Source organism: Glandiceps talaboti, chromosome 17, assembly GCF_964340395.1.
Source record: "Glandiceps talaboti chromosome 17, keGlaTala1.1, whole genome shotgun sequence".
NCBI classification, from domain to species: Eukaryota; Metazoa; Hemichordata; class Enteropneusta; family Spengelidae; genus Glandiceps; species Glandiceps talaboti.
The window spans coordinates 17,431,586-17,457,208 of NC_135565.1; the positions used below are offsets into that span (position 1 = coordinate 17,431,586).

At 36.0% G+C, this 25,623-nt stretch overlaps 1 protein-coding gene across 2 annotated transcripts in view; it reads right to left on the minus strand.

Annotated features, from left to right (window-relative positions):
• Positions 1–14,191: 14,191 nt before the first annotated feature.
• Positions 14,192–25,623, minus strand: part of LOC144448419 (uncharacterized) — a 25,993-nt gene continuing 14,561 nt past the window's right edge. For both annotated transcript variants that reach the window (XM_078138660.1, XM_078138659.1), the window contains exon 3: positions 14,192–14,696. In XM_078138660.1, the coding sequence (XP_077994786.1) occupies positions 14,629–14,696 (68 nt within the window). In that variant the 3' untranslated portion in view covers positions 14,192–14,628. The remainder of the gene's footprint in view (positions 14,697–25,623) is intronic.

The window sequence follows — 25,623 nt, forward strand, 5'->3', positions numbered from 1 at the left end:
AACTGAGTACATACACAAGATGATTTTTTCTCACGATTTAGCGCCATCGCGTTTACATATACTACTTACGGAAAGCAAGTTATTGAGACTTTAAGATAGATACAAACTAACACTGTTGTTTTTTGCATACGGTGCCTTGGTTGTGTGGATATAGTCAACTTTTAATTAAGATAGTGTAAACTCAGAATAAAGTGTTTATGTATGGCCATTTGAGGAAAACTTGCTATCAGAGATGCCACCCCACTGTGAGTGTAATTACATCAATGTCCATTCACGATCGACTAATATAAAATGTAGCATTATAGTTTAAGTTTGTGTCTATATTAAGTCTAAAACAAGAATTGTTTCTGGCCAGCGCACACATAACTTAAACACCCTCGCGGCGGTCTTTTTTTTCATGTTTGTCCAGCCCATACAGTCTGCAGATCCGGAGGGAATTGTAAAAATAACAGTTCTGGGTTTGAACCTTCCTTGTTTCATCCGACAGTGATGTTGAGTTGTGACACATGTAGACAGTGAGATAAGATATGTCATTTTTATATGTTTGCCTGCTACCAGTGTCTGTATTTTGTTTTAAGTAATTTGTGGAAAAAAAATAAATAACGCAAAAACAACTTCGTGTGACATGTAAAAAAACACGTGCCACTGAATTGAAACTCCATAATCACTCGACTCTGGTTTGGTAGTACTTAACTTGAACCACCATTCGGATCATAGACCTGTTGCCGGTTCCAAGATGCATTGCGCGTCTCTCCATACAATGACATGTGTTGTGTACGCACTTTAGGGGTTTGCACACGTCACTCAGGGGTGGTGGTTGTCACCTGACCGTACTCTGGGCTAACCTGTAAAATCACTGCCTGTCATTGATGGCGTTTAGTCTTTGTTCTATAAAAATCACTCATAATCAAAGAGGTCAACATGTGTTTCCATAATTTCCTGATGAAAATGTTATTTCAAACGTAATACAGACAAAAGAAAACTAAACGTAAAAACATAAGCGACATCATCTCGCGCAATGCAGCTTGGAACCGGACCATCGATCGCGACTATTATCTCTGTTGCACCTCAAGCAAATTTGTATTGTACATATGGCAAAAACAGTAAGTGTCCACTTTTATCAAGTTTGTTGCGAAATTTTCAATTTCATATATGATTATTTTCGTGTCAATATATATGGAACTTTATTATAGTGACGTCATTAGGTGGTAAGTTCCAAAAAAGTTACGAATAAAAAATCCCTCGAATTTGTTGGCGGTAATCCGTAATCGATGGTGAACAAAGTAGACATTTTTAATTTCTGTATTTATTTCAAGTGTTTTCCAAGTAATTACGTCATAAATGTAAAATACTATAGCAACCTGTTAAACTGAATAAGAAGATCATCGGTCGCGCGCTTCCGTCCGCCGCTACTACACCACACACAAGGCCATTCGACATCCTTAATTGGGTGTTTGAGAGGCGGGGACCGTAACAGCAATGAATGACGTATTTAATTGAAGGGGCAGTGAAGAAGAAATGGACTATTGTGACTTGACATGGTGCATTGAAAAGAGTTTCATCCGAGAAGAACCAAAGTTGCCCGGAGGATGTCTAGAAGTGCAGATTATAATGGAGAGACATTGTCTGAAGGGATATGTAAAAATTACTTATGGACAATGTAGGAAGGCATACACACTCAAGTTTCTTGTCACTGACAAATACTTGAACGCAATAAGTCAACTGTAAATTGTAGATCTGTAACCCTTTGCAAAACCTGATGATATTGATAATGTTGCCTCCATATGAGAGAGAGAGAGAGAGAGAGAGAGAGAGAGAGAGAGAGAGAGAGAGAGAGAGAGAGATAGAGGGGGAGAGATAGAGGGAGAGAGATAGAGGGAGAGAGAGAGAGATAGAGAGAGAGAGATAGAGGGAGGGAGAGAGAGAGATAGAGGGAGAGAGATAGAGGGAGAGAGATAGAGGGAGAGAGAGATAGAGAGAGAGATAGAGGGAGAGAGAGAGATAGAGGGAGAGAGAGATAGAGGAAGAGAGAGATAGAGATAGAGAGAGAGATAGAGGGAGAGAGAGATAGAGGGAGAGAGATAGAGAGATAGAGGGAGAGAGATAGAGGGAGAGAGAGATAGAGGGAGAGAGATATATAGAGGGAGAGAGAGATAGAGGGAGAGAGAGAGAGAGAGAGAGAGAGAGAGAGAGAGAGAGAGAGAGAGAGAGAGAGAGAGAGAGAGTGTATGTGTGTGTGTGTGTGTGTGTGTGTGTGTGTACATATTTTTTGGATACAACCCTATTTCATTTCAAGGCGGAAAACTAACATTTGGTATATCTATCTGTTAGATGTTGCAGCGTAATGAAAGAAACCGATGACCCAGTTCTCATTTTGCTTTGACAATTTGGTTGCTTTTTTTATGTAAACTTTCTTTTAGTTCGTACGTGTACGCGTTGATTTCAATACATTCATTATCTGTTCATGTTACGAAATTCAGACACGAAAAAAGTGACCTCTGACCCCATCGACGTCACATCTCTGGGTTTAAAATGACGTCATGTGGTGATAACAGGACGAGAGTGACATGTAGACACACAGTTTCCGAAGATTGATAACGTATCTGAATTACAAAGAGTGATACCACAGTCATTGGGTATCATTTTAAACAAATTGAACCGATGCTACTATGACATGTATATCTACTTGGTAATTTAGGACTGACTTGGGCAAAAACAACAATGAAACAGTCGTGAGTCATTGGAAATTGTCTTTTTAGGCTTTCATTACCGCTGGAAGTAGAACATGGCATAGATACAAACTAGACTAGCAAGGTAGTCATTTGCCAATAAAAAGATTGAAATCTAACGTGACTGTGAAATCTGGCGTAATTGCTTAACATCGTTGTAATCAGAATGACAAATAGTCATTATGATGACAACAGAAATACGCAATCACGCGAGATTTCTTAGTCACGCGAGACTTCGGTATTTTCCTTGGCAAAAAAAACACATCACAAATAAATAAATAAATAAATACATACATACATACATACATACATACATACATACATACATACATACATACATACATACATACATGCATGCATGCATGCATGCATGCATGCATGCATGCATGCATACATACATACATACATACATACATACATACATACATACATACATACATACATACATACATACATACATACATACATACAAACTATACATGCATGCAGACAGACAGACAGACAGACGTCCGTCCGTACGTACATACATACATACATACATACATACATACATACATACATACATACATACATACATACATACATACATACATACATACATACATACATACATTTATACTAAAACAGAACCATCGCATTTTCTAAAAAAACTCATGAAAGCTAAGAACAGGTATGAAATTATTGGCCTTGCCAAATTTAGTTTAGGCAAAATAACAGTGTACTATAAATCCTTTTTGTTTTGTATTTACACAGGTTCTTTCTTACAGTATTGTCCATGTATAAATCTAAATTAATTTACCTTAAGTGACCTTTGAATCGGCAATAGTTGTGAGGTATAGATATTTAACGAAAGGCCAATAGTCTAGTTTATTGATTAATGTATCCGTACATTTCGTTGATAATCATTTTACAAATACTGTATACACATATTCCTGAATTGCACTTTCCAGATTAAAGTGAACAATGTTTTAATTCGGATTGCAGTATACATAACTAAACTCTGTTGTATTGTATTGTATTGTATTGTATTGTATTGTATTGTATTGTATTGTATTGTATTGTATTGTATTGTATTGTATTGTATCGTATCGTATCGTATTGTATTGTATTGTATTGTATTGTATTGTATTGTATTGTATTGTATTGTATTGTATTGTATTGTAATAACAAAAATACTGCATACCATGATACAGGCCAAGATGAAGTATTTGAGGAAATACATACATATTTGCTCATAACTGAGTAAACTTCAGGTCTATAAAAGTCGAGCAACGTTACGTTCTCCAATGAGGGCAATAAGTGTGATGCCGCCGGATTTCAAGGGGTATTTAAACACAACGTACTGTTAAGAAGTCAAATTTGAGGTTGTTGAACTAAGTCAGTGGTCGTGATTCGAAAGAATGAACATGTTTGATTCAGTTTACCAATTCTTTGTGAATAGTACATATATACAGATCTACAACATACCCTCGAGACAATTGTCGGACAATGTCTTTCTGTAATGCACCGTAACATCTTCTTTATTACTCTACGTTCCATGTAATGATAGCAGACAAACCTTAAACCCTGGAGGAAAGAGCAAACGAACCATAGAAAAAATAAACATGTATATATCCATGTAGACCTGTTTGTCTCACAGCCAATATCAGAGTTTTGTAGTGATGCATGAGATCATAACGTCGTTAAACAAGCTGACTTTTTTTACTGACAAGTGAAAATACTTAAATAAAACCACATTCCAGCATAATGTTAATGTCGGTGCATGTCTTCTATAGCACCAACTTGCAAGGGACATGCAGTGTTTGGTATGCCATAATGTATGTTATTCCCCCATATACCAGTATTCAACACTAGAGGGCGCTATATTCTCCACTTCCGGTTTGCATTGTGCCATGGGCAATGCCTTCTGGCATGGTTAGAACAGTTGGCTACATAGGTGGGATTTCCTGAACATTTGTTGATGCGTATGATAAAATACGTCATCAGATCTTTTATGAGTTATACCTAAATGGCACGTTTGAGTTCAGTCAATTTCAAGTGGTGGTTAGGTATGCTTTCTAAAGTACAATACTATGGGTAACTTTTAGATATACAGCAACAACTACGCTTGTGTCCCTTTAATGACAGTGGTGGCCAATTACAACTTTTAACTGGCTTTGAAGTTGTTTAAAAGTCTTCCTTATCACACTATCAAACTACAACCTAAATTAGCCCACAGACACAGTGGCCACAATACACGGAAGGATACGACATACTTTAGTGCATACTTGATTATTGTGCGTGTATTTGAGTAAGTTGTATCCTGTTGTGACGCCATGTGTGTTTGTGAATGTGAACAAATCCATGTTACAAAGTAGTTTGATAGTGTGATGAGGAGAAAGCTTTTCGGCACCTTCAAAGTAAATTTTAATTGTACATGGCGTTCTGATCTGCATCTGTACAAAACTTTGAAATTGGCTGTATTCATTTCACTGTGTATCCCCGGTTTTCCCTCTAAACTAATGATAATATAACTGCTATCATATAGTAGTCTAGCTAGTTGTTTTTTTTTATTAATAATTTTGTATGAAAATATCTTAGATTTGTTTGTCAGGACATACTATTTTTATCACTGGGCACATTTAAGGTAGAATGGCATCTCGGTGACAAATTTCACTAAAAATCGAAGTCCTTAAAAATTATCCAAAGTTTACAATATGGAAGCTTGCCTCTGGTTCTTTTGAAATAATGAAACAAAATTGGGGTCCACCATCTTGTTTTCAGGGAAATCCACAATATCTTTTAATTTCCCATATCGGCGGCCATATTGGATTCTAAGATGGCAAATTCTGACTTTTATTCAAATAATTTATTTGGTGGCCCCTGATTTGTTTTATTGATTTCAACTGACAATTGTTTTCACTGGCAATGGGTTGAACCTCTCTTCAACAATTTACTTTCAGCAAAACGTTGAACAGTTTATTTCTGAGACACATTTCACGTTAAATTTTATCTCCCTTAGGGTAAAGTAAGTGCAAGAAAATCAAGTCTGCTATAAATACATCATTCCAAACTTCAGAGACTTTGAAACAATTATTTGCGATTTCAGAAAAACATTAAGTTGATTTTGTGTCTTTATAGGGTGTCTTTGCTGTGGGCCACATTACATCATGGGAGTCAACAGAAATGATTATTCATTCGTGAAAAAATGAATATTCATGACTCCTAAGTGTTTATTCCCATCAGTGTAAAACAACTCTCATGAGTGTTCATTGTTCACCGATGAAAAATCATTTGTGGTGATTCCTATGAGGCAATGTGGCCTACAGCAAAGATACAATGAAATGTAGCAATGGTAGTGAGACTTCTGTCAAGCCAGATGACAGTGTAACAATCTCAGCAAGACTTCTGTCAAGCCAAACAACAGTGTGGTGACAATCTCAGTTAGACTTTGTGGAGCCAGACGACAGTGTGACAATCTCAGTAAGACTTTTGTCAAGCCAGATGACAATGTAACAATCTCAGTAAGACTTTTGTGGCGCCAGACGACAGTGTAACAATCTCAGAAAGACTTTTGTTGAGACAGACAAAGTTCTGTTTTGGGCTAACTGGTTTCTAATGTGACAACATATGCATGAGACATACAGTTTCAGATATCTGGTCATATTGAGTGTGCAATGATTGCTTTCAGGGAATATGGGGGGATGTTAGCTTCATGCAACACCTCTGCATAGTCCATTCAGATACGGATCATAGTTTCTGACAGCTATACTGGCATTTCTAGTTAAGTAAACCTTGTTATTTTTAATGTAGTTGAGTAAAAAATAGATAATTTCAATCGATGGTGCATAATTTTGTTGAAGCAGCAGGCACTTAGGAATTAATATAGGAAATATATAATTACCAACGAGATAAATGTACTTTATCTATATTACTGAAAGGTTAAATGGTTTGATAGAGGGTGTCTACCTCAACAATGAATGAGAAAAAAAAAACGATTTACTTCGAACACGTAAAGCTCAATTTATCGGCATTCTAAATGATCATAATGCAGAACAATTTAAGATATTTGTGTTGAATTATATTATTATAATTGAGGTTTGCATTCAATCATCTTAAGCAGGTTACTTTTGATTTCATAGCTTGTCCGATCCGAGAAATATTGTTTCAATTGTATCTCGTTCTGTATTTTTCCTGTAGGTTCTACAAGCCCTGTCTTAGACTAGAAATAATAATCATTAATGTACACATCTTATCAAACATCTTTTCATCAAAATTTCATTAAAACATTAAATGAATGACTAATGGTTCTATTTATCTCGGTCTGGAATACACGAAACATTTACGTAATACTGTAGCAAGTTTTTTAACACAAGTTATCATTAATTTCTCAAATATTTTTTAAGTTCTGTGGATTCTAAAATGAAAGAAAATGTGCGAAAAATTTTCGAAAAATTTGCATCTTTTTCCAGATAATTTTGGCGGGAAAATGAACTAAATTCTTTCATTAATGCCATATATAGATAAATGTTTTATGGTTTCAGGCTAAAATAGAATGATGGTGTTCCAAAAATTCCAGAATAAGCAAGGCTTTCGAGTAATTTGGCGGGAACGAAAGACAATCCAAGCATCGATCGCGATTCACAAACAAGTCTGATTTCGGCTTTAATCAAAACTGAACTGCTAGAAATGACAGGAAAGAAAAAAACTTTCAATTTGATTTGTTCAGACAAAAGTTTGACTGGACACGTACATTGCAAGCGAAGAACTCAGTTTACGATATACAAGTTTGAAATTTGAAAGAAGATTTATTCTCCGCTTAAAAATCAAAATTAGGTGCAAAATGGTCAGTAATAATACAACTTGATCGAATTTTTTCACGACGAGAAAATAACAGAAGAGTGTATTTCCGCTGTGCCAACGTCACTAGCCTTAAAAATGGAAACTAATCCATGTGAATAAGAAATATAAAAGAAAATATGAAAAATCTATAAGCTGGATTTTTTATGAAAGCCTACGTAAGCTTATTGAGCATATTGGTTATTTTCATATTTTGCCTCAGTTTTTCAATGTCTGCAAGAATGTCAAAGTGTCGTTTTGATAACGCCGATCAAAACACAACAAAGACTCGCGATTGGAAAATATACACTTTTTGATTCAGTTGAAAGAATAAAATGAAATCTATACGCCGAAAAACAGACGAGTAATCTGCTAAGCTACGGTGTTAATTTTTTTTTTCTAAGAAGAACAATATGTGTAGTTTATCTCTGAGATTGTAAACGTGTATGTTTTGTCGTGAAGCTGAAATCTTCGATTCCGATAGGATATCCGATATATCGCGACGTCATGGGGGTTTGACCTTTCTATATACAACAGAAAGTTGTCCTAGTCCTGAAACAGTGTCATCTCGACACAAAATCTTACGAATATTGCTATATTTTATCGCCTACACTTACTTGTTCATGATCAACGAGTAAATAGCATAGCTACATTGTATCACTGATCAGGCTCTAAAATAATTACAAGTAAAATTGTTACATGTTAATCATTTTAATTCAATTTGGCTAAAGATCTCAGTCCAATGTAAAAGAAAATGTAACAATGTTGATAGATTTGTGTCACGCCAGACGAGGTTTTATTCCAGGTTAATTAAAAGTGACTATTATTGTATAAACATTTTATTTGTTATCGAATCGCATACTTAGCAGTAGAAACAAACCACGTATTCTGCTGTTGACGCTGATTTGAAACAAAACGTCGTTCCTGAAAACAAAAATATTGTTGGTTAACACACTTGGTACATTTTATTGTCTGCTTCAACAAAAATATTACCACTCCACCTCGTTTGCAACATCTGACGTAACGAAAAGTTTACCAAAAAATTGCATGAGCTGCAATCATATTTGGAGATTGACGCCAAATCGTATACATTGTAGCAATGTGTGCATGTTTTCAGGCCCGTCGATAGATTAAAATGTAACAATTGTACTTCAAGTGTCTTGCCAGAACAGACGATTTCACGCAATTACTCTTTGTCGAGCCTCAAGTAAAGAATTTTCATTTGTAGATATTCTGAAATTAACTCAGATTATTTTGGCCACAATTTTTTTTTATCGGGAAGATCAAAAAATATGCTGTGTACAATGTGTAACATTATTACAATAGCGACATGTTCCAGTTCATTGTCGGTTGAATGGCATGTTGTATTTCTGTATGTTGGTGATCATTTTACATTCTTGTTTGACAATTATGAATTTCTCGCACAACATGGACACTTCACGGCTACGCGCAATTAGGCCCGGTAGGGATCAACAACCGATGCAGAACATGCTACACGTGCAAAGTCGCAAGTAGCATAGGACAGGTTTAAATAAAATTTAATATTCAATGATATGATATGATGTGATATGATGTGATGTGATGATATGTGTTTTATTGTCATATACATACTGATACATATATAATGGAATGTGCATTGATTTTGTGTGTAATGAAAAATATACAAAAACAGTATTCTGTAGAGGACTCCTAACACGAGATTTATGCGTCAACAGAGAACTTAAATTGATTGAGTGTGGACTGCAGTTGGATACAAGCTAAACAATGTGCCATTAGAACCTTATTTGATCGAACGGACGGTACCGCTCGCCTGAGCGCATAAGTTGGAATGTTTGTAAATATAATATCTTAGAGAGAGAGAGAGAGAGAGAGAGAGAGAGAGAGAGAGAGAAAGAGAGAGAGAGAGAGAGAGAGAGAGAGAGAGAGAGAGAGACAGACAGACAGACAGACAGACAGACAGACAGACAGACAGACAGACAGACAGACAGACAGACAGACAGACAGACAGAGAAAGAAACAGACAGACAGACAGACACAGACAGACAGACAGACAGACAGACAGACAGACAGACAGACAGACAGACAGAGACAGGGAGAGACAGAGATATGCATGGAGTTATACTAGCTGTATAACAGAGCCTCCTACGAGAGCCTGAGGAGACATCAGTGTTCAAAACTCATCACGTCGATCATTATGCGCAAGTCTTGCCACATTCCTCCAGTTGTATGAACGATCACGAATCTTTCCTAGATATTCCTCATGCACACCTACTCTTTGAAAAAGAGTCGAAGTCTGACAGCACACCTTTACAGATGTGATGAATTAACATATCAAAATGTTGACCCTTATTGTTAAGAAAACAGGACAGCAACATTATTAGTGTACTGTATCCAATATTCATTTTTTGTACTTATAATATTTAAAGAATGGATATTCTATTGGCTTTATATCTTTAGGGTGACGTCACCCTTGGCTCATTTCTTCTACACTGAAAATGATGTATATAGGTAAGTTTAAATTCAACCTCATGATGGTAAAAACAAAACTCCGTGATGTATTCATTTCAAGTCTATGGCATCTCGTATTCGATGCAACTGACAGGTGCAATGTTTACAAAGATATTTGCTCGAAACGTCGTTACCAAAAGTAATTGAACCCGATCGCAGTGTACATTTCCAGCTAATTATATAAACAGACAGACAGACAGACAGACAGACAGACAGGTCTAGGTAGGTAGATACGGGCGGACGGACGTATTATGTACGTACATACATGGGGACATACGTACATACATACATACATACATACATACATACATACATACATACATACATACATACATACATACAGCACCCAGCAGCAAAGGGAAATGTGCTAACTAGATTTGCTGACGGCCTGTATTTAGTATGTTTGGATGTATACAACAATTCTATTTGTAATTACACATATCCATTGAAGTGGAGTATGAACATTGAACACAAAGACTGTAAATGATTCCATAGATAACATTGTAACTTCTCCACACGTAAAGATGTAATCTCCTACTTGTCGATACGGCCTAGCGAGGATTACCTAAAGATTAACATATCTACTATCTTCTGAGCAGGGAATTGATACAAATTGAGCGTCCATTCATGATAGCGGTTCCATGGGAAAAGAGTGGGTCCTTAGTACACTAGTATTATTCCACGACGATCCCTGCTATGACCGCTGAGAGCATCAACACCTTATATACAGACGTGACATGGTAAGAGTTGACTGTAGCTTTGTCGCCCGTGAAATCGATATAAGGTAGGGGCCAACTTTCCCGGGAATAACATCAACAGACGGTTGGTCTCATTATGCTGTAGTACAGTCTCTTAACGAACCTCCTTCGTGGTTATTATTGCCAGATGAACGTGACATGCGGACAAATACATTTATTCAGTGAATAGTAACAGTATTTACATTTTACAGTAGTAATATACAGGAAACAGGAAATACACGTATGTCTTCATTACATGTGACTCTGTGCAGTTCGCGTAAAATTTTCTAAAATTTTCTCCCATTGTGATTTTTCTTCTAGTTCTGTGTAGCCCTTATAGTCCTATTATCGTTATTGACGCATATGAACTCTGAGGTGGAGCCAAACTTGATTAGCAAAAAAGCTATTTTTTTTTACTCCAATTGCCAATTTGTTTATTTATTTCCTGTCATTATGTAATTGTAACTTACTTTAAATTGGCAATAAAATGAATGAAAAATGAAAGAAATAAAATTAGGTGCACAGAAAAAGTCGGTTTTCTGTAACTTTTTGGCAATTTTTTACTTTATTTTCGACTAAATTGATAGAACAAATACGGTTTCGAGATTTTTGGTTTAGAAATCGTAAAAAAATCAGTTTTCTTAGTATGATCGTGGAGAGCAAAGCCAGGTTGAACACTTTAGATGTCGTCTGCCACAATCAAAAGTAGTTCATAAAGTTATATTACAAAATGACAGTGTTGCTGTTTAAACAAATGATTGATAATTGATATAATTGCTATATTAATAAATCTAAAGGAAGGCAAGTATTACGGATAAAAAAGTTATACTTTGAAAATCCTGGACGAGATTAAAAATGCATTGATGTCACTCAAAGGTCAAATGAATATCTCGCCTGTAAATACAAAAACATTTTAAAAACCATGCAATGTTTTTGTCGCAGTGACTATTGCCATAATCTCAGAAGTTATTACGATAATGGACAGCGATGGTCTGATCTCCTGTCTGAAGATTATGAATGAAAGAACTGTTGCAATCTGAGATGCGAAGTGGAGATCTCAAGAGTTTGATCATTGGACAGAAATGAATTTTTTTTTATTTATTTTTTTTTTTTTTTGGGGGGGTGTTATTGAACAGTCACATCATAATGCACGTAACATGACGCCTTTGAAAGCCCCACTAGCTAACTACCTGTAACCACAATCGATTTGGAAGTCTCCCTAGCTGACCATTATTTATGGTAGACTGGCGCTCTAGCCAACTCTAACAACGGAATGTAATGCTGACACTACAATAGTGCAAAATAACTGAGTGCGTGCGTGCGCATATTATATGCACAATGTATGTGTATGTGTGTGGGGGAGGTTTAGGGGGTAATAACATAAGTTAGGAATAAAACTAGTAAGTATATTTTACCTTATGACGGATGGAAAGAAAGAAAGAATGAGGAATGGAGAAAATATCGAAGAAAGATAAATGAGTGCATAAATGTTCATTCAAATATTACACATCAGTAAAAATTGGCGCTTTACAGACAAACTCGACATACGTTGGGTTGATCTTAACATTTACCAACGGTATACAAATCAAAGAACGATACAAAATTAAGTATACTTAAAACCAAAATAAAGAACCAGAGAAACGAGTTAAATGCAAATAATACATTCTATGACAAATCGAAAAATGTTCCTTATTACACAGCGTAATTTTGGATTAAATCTGTGAGTGTATTTTTGTCCCTGTAGGGATGGTAGAAATGGTTTCCAATTTCGAGTCTAGTATCAGTGAGAGAGAGAGAGAGAGAGAGAGAGAGAGAGAGAGAGAGAGAGAGAGGGGGGCAGACAGACACACAGAGAGGGGAAGAGACAGACACACACAGAGAGGGGAAGAGACAGACAGACAGGTAGGCAGACAGACAGGTAGGTAGGCAGACAGACAGACAGACAGAAAGAAAGAGAATGAGAGAGCGCGAGAGACAGACAGACAGACAGACAGACAGACAGACAGACAGACAGACAGACAGACAGACAGAGACGGGCAGGCAGGCAGAGACAGAAAGAGAAACAGAGACCGAGACTGACTCAGGTAGACGGAAACAGACAGAGACATATAGAAACTGGGCCTACAGAAATAAATAAATACATCAACACAGACATCAAATATCATTTCTTGTCTGTTCAGCTTAACCCTCTCTTTCCACCAACCTATTCTATACTTCTATTTAAAAAATGTCTCGACAAATTATTGTGTATGATCGGCGATTGTTATGCAACTTAGTCATTGGCGTATACTTCTATTATTATGTATGACTGTCGATTGTTATGCAAATCAGTCATCGGCGTATACTTCTATATTATGTATGATTGGCGATTATTATGCAAATCAGTCATCGGCGTATACTTTTCTTGACCCAGTGCTAATCAACAGTCCTGATGACGTCATTAAAATTATCCTATATCCCCGTATCTGTATAATATTAACATAGACCAAAATATTGATAATTTATATTACAAACCAGTTCCTGTCTCTTGGCCAATGAGAGCACATGTTCTATATTTGGTGACTATCCTTGACATATGTTTGTGACAAACCAACTAGTCTAAAGTTATTTCATGTTTTCTTTAATAAAAAAGTCCCTCAATCACAGTCAATGGTTGTGTAATTTGTATGTATGTCGCAGGGGGGGGGGTGAGTGTGTAAATGCCCATTGGATGGGTTGGAGCTGGGGCCTTTAAATGTCCATTGTGTTGTTGTTGTTTTTTTTTTGTTGTTTTTTTGGGGGGGTATATATTCAATGGTGAAAGAGGGAGTAAATGTCTACTGGTGTGGAGGGCGTGGTTAATGTCCATTGGTGGCGGGGGGGGGATGTCCTCTGGTAAGGAGATGTAAATGTCCATTAGGATGGGGCGTAAATTCATGCACGCACGCACGCACACACACACACCAACATACATACATACATACATACATACATACATACATACATACATACATACATACATACATACATACATACATACATACATACATACATACATACATACATACATACATGCATACATACACACACACATACATACATGCATGCATGCATGCATGCACGCACGCACGCACACACACACACATACATACATACATACATACATACATACATACATACATACATATGTACATACATACATACATACATACATACATACATACATACACACATATACATACATACATACATACATACATACATACATACACGTACTTACATACATACATACTTACATGCATACATACATACATACATACATACATACATACATACATACATACATACATACATACACACATACATACATACATACATACATACTTGAAAGAACACTATCAGCAATAGACAAAATGCCTTTATTCTCCACAAATTCACGTCGACTCAGAAAACAACACTGATAAAGGACAAAAGCTGAAAAAACAAATCAATTTCCAGAAATCAAACATCGAATGTTATTAGCAGAATATTACAGCATAAGTTTACCGATTCATCAATCGGAACACAAGGTGACAAAAGAATTGATTTGATCTGACGTTGCACTTCGTGACACCCTAATTCATTCCTGATACAGGGAAATGCGAATCAAATATCTTATTCTCAGAAAGAGTGAAGAAAAGTCATTGAATTGAATTGAATTGAATTGAATTGAAACATAAGTGTTATTATATTTTTGTTTGCTTTTTATACTCAATGATCGTGATAGTTGTATTATATAAGTATATACCTAGGCAACGAAAGAATTCTACATAAGTTCCATTTCAACACTTGTGGCTGTCAAACTCGACTCCCTGAGTTTAGTCGTCTTCTCGCATTAGAAAGGTCTGTACTATGACGAACTCGCTCTTACTGATGAGGCCGTCACCTACAAAGTGAAAAAAACGTAAGGAGACTTTAATTTGCAGATCTACGTGTGAAGAATGTCGGAACAAGAAAATCAACACTGTAATATAGAAAGACACAATGTATTATGACGACAGGAGATCACAGTATTTTATCTTGTGCATGCTTATTCAGCAATACGGCTAATAATGGGGTCCCTACGTACTTGAGTAAATCTTGACCATATACAACCCCCCTGTTATCTCATTTACTTTACGATCAGCCAGACTTTTCCCATTTAAATGGAGTACAATATCACAGATTTGCGTATGGCATTACAGTAACGTCTTGCTTCAAGTTCGAAATGCATTATTAAGCTTAGATGCGGTGTGTGTGTGTGTGTGTGTGTGTGTGTGTGTGTGTGTGTGTGTGTTTGTGTGTGTGTGAGTGTGTACATACGTATGTATGTATGTATGTATGTATGTATGTATGTATGTATGTATGTATGTATGTGTGCGTGCGTGCGTGCGTGCGTGCGTGTGTATGTATGTATGTATGTATGCATGTATGTATGTATGCATGTATGCATGCATGCATGAATGTATGTGTGTGTGTGTGTATGTATGTATGTATGTATGTATGTATGTATGTATGTATGTGTGTATGTATGTAGGCACGTACATGTGTATGCAATTCAATAAAGAGACTTGCTTCAGTTGAAATAATATTGAAAATTAAAAAAAAATCTAACTATGAAACTTTAACAGTGGTAACATAGTACATGTCACTTTAAGAATTAGGGTTACTTCGTGCACAATTTTATAAATAGGAATCTCATTGATCAAGGTATCTTAAGTTTTTGCTATCGCATATATGAATTTCCAAATAGTCACTTAGCCACACACATCACCGTAAAATCCGTATAAAGATAATATATAAAAAAGTTAAAAGTTAGTAACACAATGTGTGAAATGTGCGATCTCTGAGTTCAGGCAATGTATGTTATAACAGTGTTCATACTCTGAACTTCTGCCATCAGGCTAGGGAGACGATCTCATGTCCTAAAATTCCGAACAGTCAGAATCAAATCAAGTTTTGTGCCAACTTTAATCAGAATATTAAATCAAATTAGACGATAAAGTTATTATTTACTCTGCATTGCTTTCGTTTAACCAGTATCACTGACTTACGGATGTCTAAGCAGTGTATAAATGGATATTTGGGAGTATTAATGGTAAACTTTTTACTTTGTAGTGTGTTATTTAATTGTATATTTGGGAGTCTTTTAAAGGTCGTATATGGTTTTTAAGACATAAACCGTGTGTATACTTTTATATTGTCATCTATATTTCAATATGTGTCAAATGTATGGAACTACGTCATCGTAATTTCTCGACTGATCACGATGAAGAGTGTATACAAGACAAGTAGATACAAGGGCAGAGATAGACAGACCAAGATAGAGAAGGCAAAAAGGAAGACGAAAATACGTAAACGATAGTAATTATAAGTTGTCGTTTCACTGATATTCTGACGTCACAACATGGGAAGTTTAACCACCTATCATACTGAAATGGGTCATTAGATAGTTAACAAAAGGGTTTATCTGTAGAGTATCTCTTATACCCCTTGGGGTATAAAACTCTTGGCGTTTCGCTCTCTCAATTAACCATGTCCGACAAAACATCATACCTAAATACCGATGACCGGCGGACATGTTTGAGCACAAACTACGCAAATGATGAGTGGAGAAAGCAATATTATCTCCAAATTAGATTCATAGAAAAATGAAATGATTCGTTTGAAAGTTCCGAAGAAATGCTTGTTCTTGTTAAAACAGATCTACCGACCTTTCGTACCCTAATAAAAAGCTTATTAAAGAAGGCTGTAGCCAGTATAGAAAATACTGTAATTTAGACAAAAGGCGATTTATGAAATCAAGTCACTAAGCATCAATATTTGATAGGGTTTGCCCTTAAAGACTATATGCATAAAGTAGGAGTCGGTGATTATTTAGCAGATAACGACTTAAAGTAAGCCGAGATTATCACGTGATCCTTGTTATATTTGACGTCTCAGAGTTTACATTTTCAAAATAGATGTTGTCATTTCGTCCCAATCTTTCGTTTCAAAGAATTCCTCAGTTGCTTAGGTTTGTTGTGATTATATTTTTAATAGAATAGAATAGAATAGAATAGAATAGAATAGAATAGAATAGAATAGAATAGAATAGAATAGAACATAATAGAATAGAATAGAACATAATAGAATAGAATAGAACTGGACAGGATCTATAGAGCAGAACAGAATAGTAAAGCACAGATTAGCACAGAACAGACCACACCACACCACACCACACCACACCACACCACAGCATAACACAACACAACACAACACAACACAACACAACACAACACAACACAACAGAATACATCGAATTCTATATTTGCAAAATGATAAGAACATGGCAGTTATTCTGGAAATAATATTTCTGAATCAGAAGAATATTAAACACCTACACCAAATCCACAGAGAGTGTTAAAGTAGCATTATCTGTGTGTATAATACGTACATGTATTTGGGCATAGATGATTTTGCTGCGTATTTTAAAGGTACTCGCAGTATTATCACTGAAACATACTTCATCACCACTTGCAATTGACTAAATTCAACCTCGTTTTTAGATATATAACTCATACACGATCTGATGACGTAATTTATCATAGTATCAAAAAATGTTCAAGAAGTCTATACGACGCAATCAACTGTACTAACAACGCCAGAAAACAGTCTTGGTGTTATACTACTTTACTTGAGTAAACAACCTAAAAAAAACTCAACTTCTGATTAATATCCACGTTTGAAATACATTCTCAAACAGAATTACTCATCACCAATAGGCAATTGAAGCTTGTATTAACATAATTGAAATATACAACTACACACCCATATATATTAAGCAATACAAGCTGGTATTCACTTGACTGAAATATACAACTACACACCCATATTAGGCAATTAAATTATCTGTTCACGTGACTGAAATATACAACTACACATCCATATTAGGCAATAAAACATTGTGTTCACATGACTGAAATATACAACTATACACCCATATTAGGCAATACAAGCTTGTATTCACATGCCCGAATATACATCTACGTACACACCCATATTAGGCAATAAAACCTTGTGTTCACATGACTGAAATATACAACTATTACATCCATATCAGGCAAGACAAGCTTGTATACAACTAAACTATAACGAACATGTCTTCCGTTTAGAACCACTAAACCTAAACAAATTGTGATGGCAGAACGAATAGAAATACTTTTTATACACGTTTCTCTGCGAGTGGCACCCTGGCTGTAAGTGGTGTAGATAACTTAGGTATTGAGTACAGAGGTTGTATGGTGTAGTTTTGTACTCTACAGAATTTTGACAACTGCACGTTTTAATTTTCAGAAATGCTCGGTGGGTGCCTAGCAACGATATTGTTCAGAAACATGTCCAATCATAAATCCAATCTTAAAGCAGACAAACCATTTCTCGCACAATGTTTGTAACCTCTGCAGTAGTATTTTCAGTATTGTTCACGTTTTTTACTAGATTTCTTGTCTTGTAGATTAGCGCCACTCTATGTTGAGGTATTGAATTCACTGCTTCCTTGCCCAAATTCTATTTCAAGACGTAACGAAAAATGAATAATATAACTGTGAATTTCAAAACAAAAGTAACAAAATGAACGTTTGCTTAGGGGGACGTTTTACGTGTACTTCCTTAAATCAACGGCCTCCATTAAAGGTTTTCCTGCGAAACCTTTTTTCGATTTTCTGTCAGTAGCTTATATCGAATTTTAACGTTGGCCTCCAGAAGAGAAAAAAAATAATGCTCACTTCTGACTACATAAACCATGACTTAAAGCGTAACCATGGCAACATAACCATGATGATGATGACAAGGCTTTTAGTATCAACTTTTTAAAAGTTCATTTAAAAGATGCGTTCGTTTTCTATCTCTAAACGAGACTAATATTATCATACTTAAAAATACCTACGTCATCTCGTATTATTCCATGTTCTCTCTATCCCCCCCCCCCTCTCTCTCTCTCTCTCTCTCTCTCTCTCTCTCTCTCTCTCTCTCTCTCTCTCTCTCTCTCTCTCTCTCTCTCTCTCTCTCTCTCTCTCTCTCTCTCTCTCTCTCTCTCTCTCTCTCTCTCTCTCTCTCTCTCTCTCTCTCTCTCTCTCTCTCGCGGGGAACCAAATTTTGATGGCATCGGACTATGCTTAAAATAATGCAAATGAGATGTTTTACTGTCAAGTGAATTTGTCCTGAAGGTATATAACAAGAAAGTTTTAGACGTCGTTGAAATAGACCTATAAAATATAATACCGCCAAGATGACATCGTCATTTGCTTCTTTTGTAAATTTCTCAATGACACTTTCGCTCGTCACTCCATTTTAATTTGACAACTGATGTGGCATAATGGCAACCTTTCACTTTCAACGCGAGTACAAAATTGCCATTAAGCGAAGCAAAAACTGGTTGTCAACTATAAGGAATCGATACATTATCGATCACTAGGGTCCTTCCACCCTTCACTTCCGAAAGCACTTGTCTTCGCACGACTCATATCTCAATAGAGATAGTGTTCACTATTCCGCAAATGTCAGCTATGTACACTACACAATGGCTTAGCATCGAACCAAGGTTCTTCTAAAATATGGCCTCCGCTCCATGACGTCACAAATATCGAATGTCTAATACAAATTGCATTTGTAAGGTATTCACAGATGTAACGGAACACGTCATTTTGATAGTCAGTGAGTGATACTATGTGATCGAGTTGAGTGAATTATGGTGAACTTTGCTCGCACCTAACGAGATGATAATCCCTCATGCTATACATAGCCTATGATGTAACTCAAACTCTACCACTTGAATTTGAATCAAAGTGTGTATTTCGAAATTCATTAAAATTTCAAACGTTTTAACTTCTCTGTGCCATGAGAAAGTTTGATCTCACCCCCCGCCACACAAGCGATACATCCCGCATGCTAAACATAGTCTTACCTATATATAGCATACACTATTTGAATTTGAATAATAGTGTGTATTTAAATTTCAAACCTTTTGACCTAGAAATTTTGAAGAAAAAAACCCCACATCCAAGCACACCCAGAAAATAAATCCATCTTGAAAAATCATAATCTTTCCAAATATGATTTAACCCCTTTAAGAGAGTTTCAAAGGCGGGAGGGAGAAAAGCTCCTCCCAGACTGCCTCGCTAGGTCGATCCGTCCCCTTTGATTTGATTATTGTATGATACCGAGTTTGGAAGATTTGATAATATCTTTTGAGTCGAATTCTTGTCGTCGACACCGCGTAATGGCTCTGGAAGTGTATGTACACAAACATGTTTGAGAACCGGGTCTGCTGCTATTTCGCATTCGGATGTTTAAAGTGTTAAAATATTCGAAATAACAACACTCCCGGTTCTCATATACCTTTGTGTGCATACTGTACCAGATCCATTACGATGTATCGACGACAAGATTACAACTCGAAAGATGTAAAAGCTTACGAACTCTGTATTATACACTAATCAAACAGTATCTTAAATATCATTTGTATTAAAATCAATCATTTCCAAGGACGGGCTAGGGAGTTACCCAGTACAATTTACAGGAAAAAAGTGTCCAATTACAAATTACAAACATTTCAATTTGTACAATTACGATGCAAATTACAAATTAAGAATTACGAAGAAAGTGAAATTAAATTTACATTTTAAAAGTATAACTTTAAAGTTGATATTTGGATGTGATCACTGTAGCAGTTTTTAATAATGGATGCATCTACCACTCCTTGTACTCATTATAGGCTGATAGGATGTGTACATAGTGTCCTCCGTCATTATTGTTACAATGTTTTGAGTGATTATCTGTTGAACATATTTTGGGATATTGCCAATTCTAAAAGCAGCAGGTAAAACATAATACAACTAGGTGGAAACTAGTAAGCTCTTAAAACCTTTTCTGTTACTTTGTGCAAGAAAACTCAAACCAATTCTCAGTGAAAATCAATTTTAATAAATCATGGGTCACTGTACAGATTTTAGAATAGAGGTCAAAGTGACTGTGATCAAAATGAGTCTGTCGAACTTACGATGGTAACTAGTAGTATCATGGGTACAAATAAACCACCTTCTAGCTCAATAGAAATCATACTAACACCTCAACACTTCATCGTCTGGCATGATGACAAAAATAACATAGAATTGTTACAATTTAATAAATGTACATGTCTGAAAAAGTATACTTTACTACAATGCATATCGGACTTGGCGACCACTTGCTAGGATAGTAAGCTCATGCGAAGAACATTCTACAATATCGGTATGTTTGTTGAGCCAGGCGACAAAATGTAGCAATGTCAGTGAGTTTGTTTCAACTGCACTGATGAAAAGTAGCAATGTAGGCAAATTGTTTTTAGTAATCCACTGAGATGAAACAATGTAGCAATGTCGGTTGATTTTTTTTTACTCCACTGATGCAATGTAGTAATGTCGGTGAATTCGTTTTTACTCCAACGATTTCCATTGTAACGCTCTCCTGAATGGACATGTGGAATGTTTAGTTCTACCCAATCGTTTGTTAGGGTTCTGCAAAGACTCCATTTTGCTTCTAGCCAGAAAATATTATTCGACTTTGAGAAATGTTGATTTTTCATGATCATAGATCGACATGCATATGTTTTGAGTAGCGATATTGACTGTCCTGCCGACATTCAGACAAAGTAACGATCTTACGCGCCTTCTGAGTCTGCATAATGTCAAAGCAGCCGGCGCAGCTTTAAAAAAAAAGTTACATTGAATTGTTACTGGCATGGCTAACTGTCTCTCACGAAAACAAAATGTTTCTGCTTGACACAAAAAGATAACACATGTAAGAGATTATAAGGGTATCCAAAACATCTTGTGGCAAAGTTAACTCCCACAACTGATATAAACCCATAGTAGCTAGTTAAAAAGTGTAAATTACTACGGGGAGTATCGTAGTGCCATTAGGGAAAACTGAGGAAACGTGAAAGGTTTTTCGATCGAATATGGCCGCTGTGTACTCGTCAGTCAACAATACCTTACAGGGCATAGAGAAATCGACAAGCTTCGGCGTTATCGGTAACTTCCCCGATATAAAACACTTTCCGCCAAAATCCAGCGAACGACATTTTTTTGTACCAGAATTTTGTGAATATTTCTTCTTAATTTTGCAGCAAACTTATAACAATAGGTATACAGGCAGTGTTTAGTTTTGTTAGAACTATGATTATAACCTTTTTTTTAAACAGACAATCGCATCCCGCCAAATGTATTTCAACAATGTGTTCTTTTCTATTTTTCTTTATGATGTTGCGATAGCTTTGGACTTGAATCATAAAATACACTTCACGAGAGATTCAAAATGTGTGATTATAATGACCACATACAATTATGTCAGAAATAGTAGACGACGTTGATTGCCTCGATAAGGATTAATCAATTTTCCACAATTGCCTACCTTCCCGCCTTTGCGTTTGGTAATCATGGAGGCATACACTGATAAATATGTGACTGATTTCTATCAGTCTTGTAACTACAGCGCGTCCTATTGTTAAACAGATTGAACTAAATGCATAATTAAAAACGGGACATACTTAATTAATCAGTCGAATGAGTCCCTTGTTCTAATTAACACGGACTTGAGTGATTTTTTGACCCCCCTGGTAACGAATAATGGTAATTTTCATATGTGACATTAGTCGTCAGTTTACAAATCATTTGAGTCGCTGACAGTTGGATGGATTTCTCAAATTCCTCAATGAAGCACAAGCAAGTACGAATTAAGTTGACAGATAACAGCATGCATTTAAAGATTTTATTTTACTTTTTAGTTAAAACTTTGAATTTCAGTTCGAAAGGTTGCTACTCAATGTAGTATGGATAAGTATTTACAGTTCGTTGCAGGTTTGTGTTCCCTGACCTCTGTTTGATACAACCACGCCGAAATCATTAAAAAACTACTATTTCAAGACCACAATTTCTTGCTACATTTTGTCTAAACGAAATAAAGCATTTAAACATATAGAGAGAGACGCAGACATGCGGGCGCCAATGTTTTGATATCTGCATTCTATGTCTGCCTGGTGGCATGTTAGTTTATTTCATTTAGACAAAATGATGTAAGAAACTGTATCATTCAATGCTGCTATATAGCATGTATAGTTTGTGTACAGGTTTCTGCATAGTTGTGTCTACTATACCCAGTGCACACTAACTCGCAGGGGATGTGATATATACACAATTGTCTGTATGAATAATTTATAAATTAACACAGTGACAACATTGGGTTGCACGAAAAATTACCGCATTTTATCGATTATACATTTTTTCTTAAAAGATAAACGTGATGTCTGTCAGAGATTAATGATAACAAAGAGCGTTAAGCGTGAAATGCCAATCAAGTAGCTACTTACATTAGCATCTACACAATCAAGAACATGTGAAATTCCCATTTTAATTTGTAGCAATGTAATGTCAGGTGAAACAGTGTTGTCTGGCTTGACAAAAATATAAGTATTGACTTTGCTACTTTTTGTCTGCTTGCTCCACAGTCTCTTGAGTTAAAAATTTACTACATTCAATCGTCTGGTTCAGAAAAAATGTTACTGTTAGGAAAAAAATAAATAAATAATTGTTTCTGGTCGGGACATTCTGTTTAAAGTGGTGCCAGGACGCGATGTTTTTTTTAATTCTCAACAAACCTGTCACTCAATCTACTATTCATGGCAGTTACTGTTCTTTTTATTTAGTACTTTAAAGCAAGTGTGTATGTGAGGCAGATGTCATTTGCTTGTTCATGATTGGCTCTGAAGTTGTCTTCACTGAAGTAGGGAGTGTTATTTTTGTGTTTGCCCCCAGATCTGCAGACTGCATGGACTGGACAAACACACACACACACACAAAACGACCGACACGAGGGTATATTTAAGTGATGCGCACTGACCAGAAACAATTCTCTTTTTTTAGCCTTACACGTTGGCAGCCATCGTCTTGGCAGATTGATGACAACTTGAAATTCTTAACATAATAACCTGTCTATGCAAAATAAATCGTAGCAATGCTATTGAGATTTCAGCCAGACGTTAACATGTTGCAATAGAAATCAGGTAGCCGTAAATTGAATGTCGTCTGGTGCGACAAAAAGTGTTTACTGCAATTTCTTTCTGTGATCACATCTTAGACTACTATATACTGAAATGTAGCAATATCAATGATATGTATGTCTCATCAGACAACCCTTTGTGTCTCGTTATTTTTTTGGGGGTAATATTATTTTGGTTATTGAGCCAGAGAATGAAATTTAATCCTCTTTCTCTTAGGGGGTATTTCTTTGTACACAACTAAGTATAAGTTGGGAGAAAGAGGATTAACAATGTTAGTACGATGTTGATGAAACTAGACGATGCAGTGCAGCAATGTTAGTACGATTATATTCAAGCCTTACGACATTTCTGTTTGAGGTTTTCAATGTAGATGTTTTCTCGTATACGTTTAACACGCTTTAGGGATACTGTGCAATCAATTTGGAAACATCCAATGTCCGTACAAACTCCATAATTGATACATGCTATAGCAAGTAATTCAATAAATATTGATCTTTTACACTACGGTGCACGTTTTTTCTTCTTTTTTATATCACATTCACGATTTGTCAGGGTGACATGTTCACAGCATATACTTACACATGCAACGATTGGTTAGTAATATTAGGAGTGTTAACCTTTTCATATCATGTCTTTTGTTGACACAACCTCATTAAAAAGTCAAACATTGTCAGCAAATCAAAACCAACACATTGATTTGTTGATTAAATTTAGATTCAATATTGGTTATGCTGCCTCACACCCTTCTATATATATACATACAACCAGTGTAATGATTTTTAATTCAAGTGTACTATAGGTCCTACCTGTGTTTCATTTTTTTTTAAATTCAGAACTATCATTTTGAGTGTTGCTTAGTTGTTGTTGATTTAACTCAACAATGTTTACCCATTTTTGATAAAATTAAGTGTAAAATAAAAAAAATAAAAAATTGCTTTCTCCTGTCTGGTAATGGTATGATTTTTTTAACCTTTTAACCTTTCTGAAAAGAGGGACGGAAAAAGAGAAAATTAAACGTGCTATTGCCCAAGACAGTTAAGGGTACGTTTTGATGGCGATTATGCCCACACATGCCTACATACCTATACATGCGTACCTACATAAGTACACACAAATACACACGCAGAGAAACAAACAAACAAACAAACAGACACCTTTAATTTAGGTTGTTGTATTTTAAAACAAATTTGCAATTGGTACATTATGTATGACGGAATCTTGGAAGGGACTCGGGGAACAGCGAAATGATTCCCAAGTCTATTCTTATAAACTATTATTTTACTGTATTTTACCTGATGATGTCATCAAGGAAATAATCAACGTTTGATGACGTAAGAGAGCCCCGAAATATTTACGTACATTTTCGACAATTATTCGCATTTTTGTAGTCCACTCAATTTATCTCCACGTCTCAAATTATCGTGCCCCGGCGAATTCAAATGACATTCCTGTATGCATTGAAGACTTCTGCATTCATTTGTTACTCATCGAGCCACGCCATGAAAATATGTCAGAGCCTCACAACTAATTTGAATTTTGTCTGGTTTCATTGATCCCCATGCTGTGATTACAAGGAAGCCGTCATCGACTCGATGCGATGAACTCACAAGGTTTCCCTCTCCATCAGTGCTCAATGTTATCCTTGTCAAATCGTTCACTGATGAAAGCCGACCTCCGCTTGAAACGTTCAGTACCTTATAATGTGTGTTTACTTGACTGTTCTCAAAAGAACGCGAAAGCCAAGTTGTACGCGTCTGAA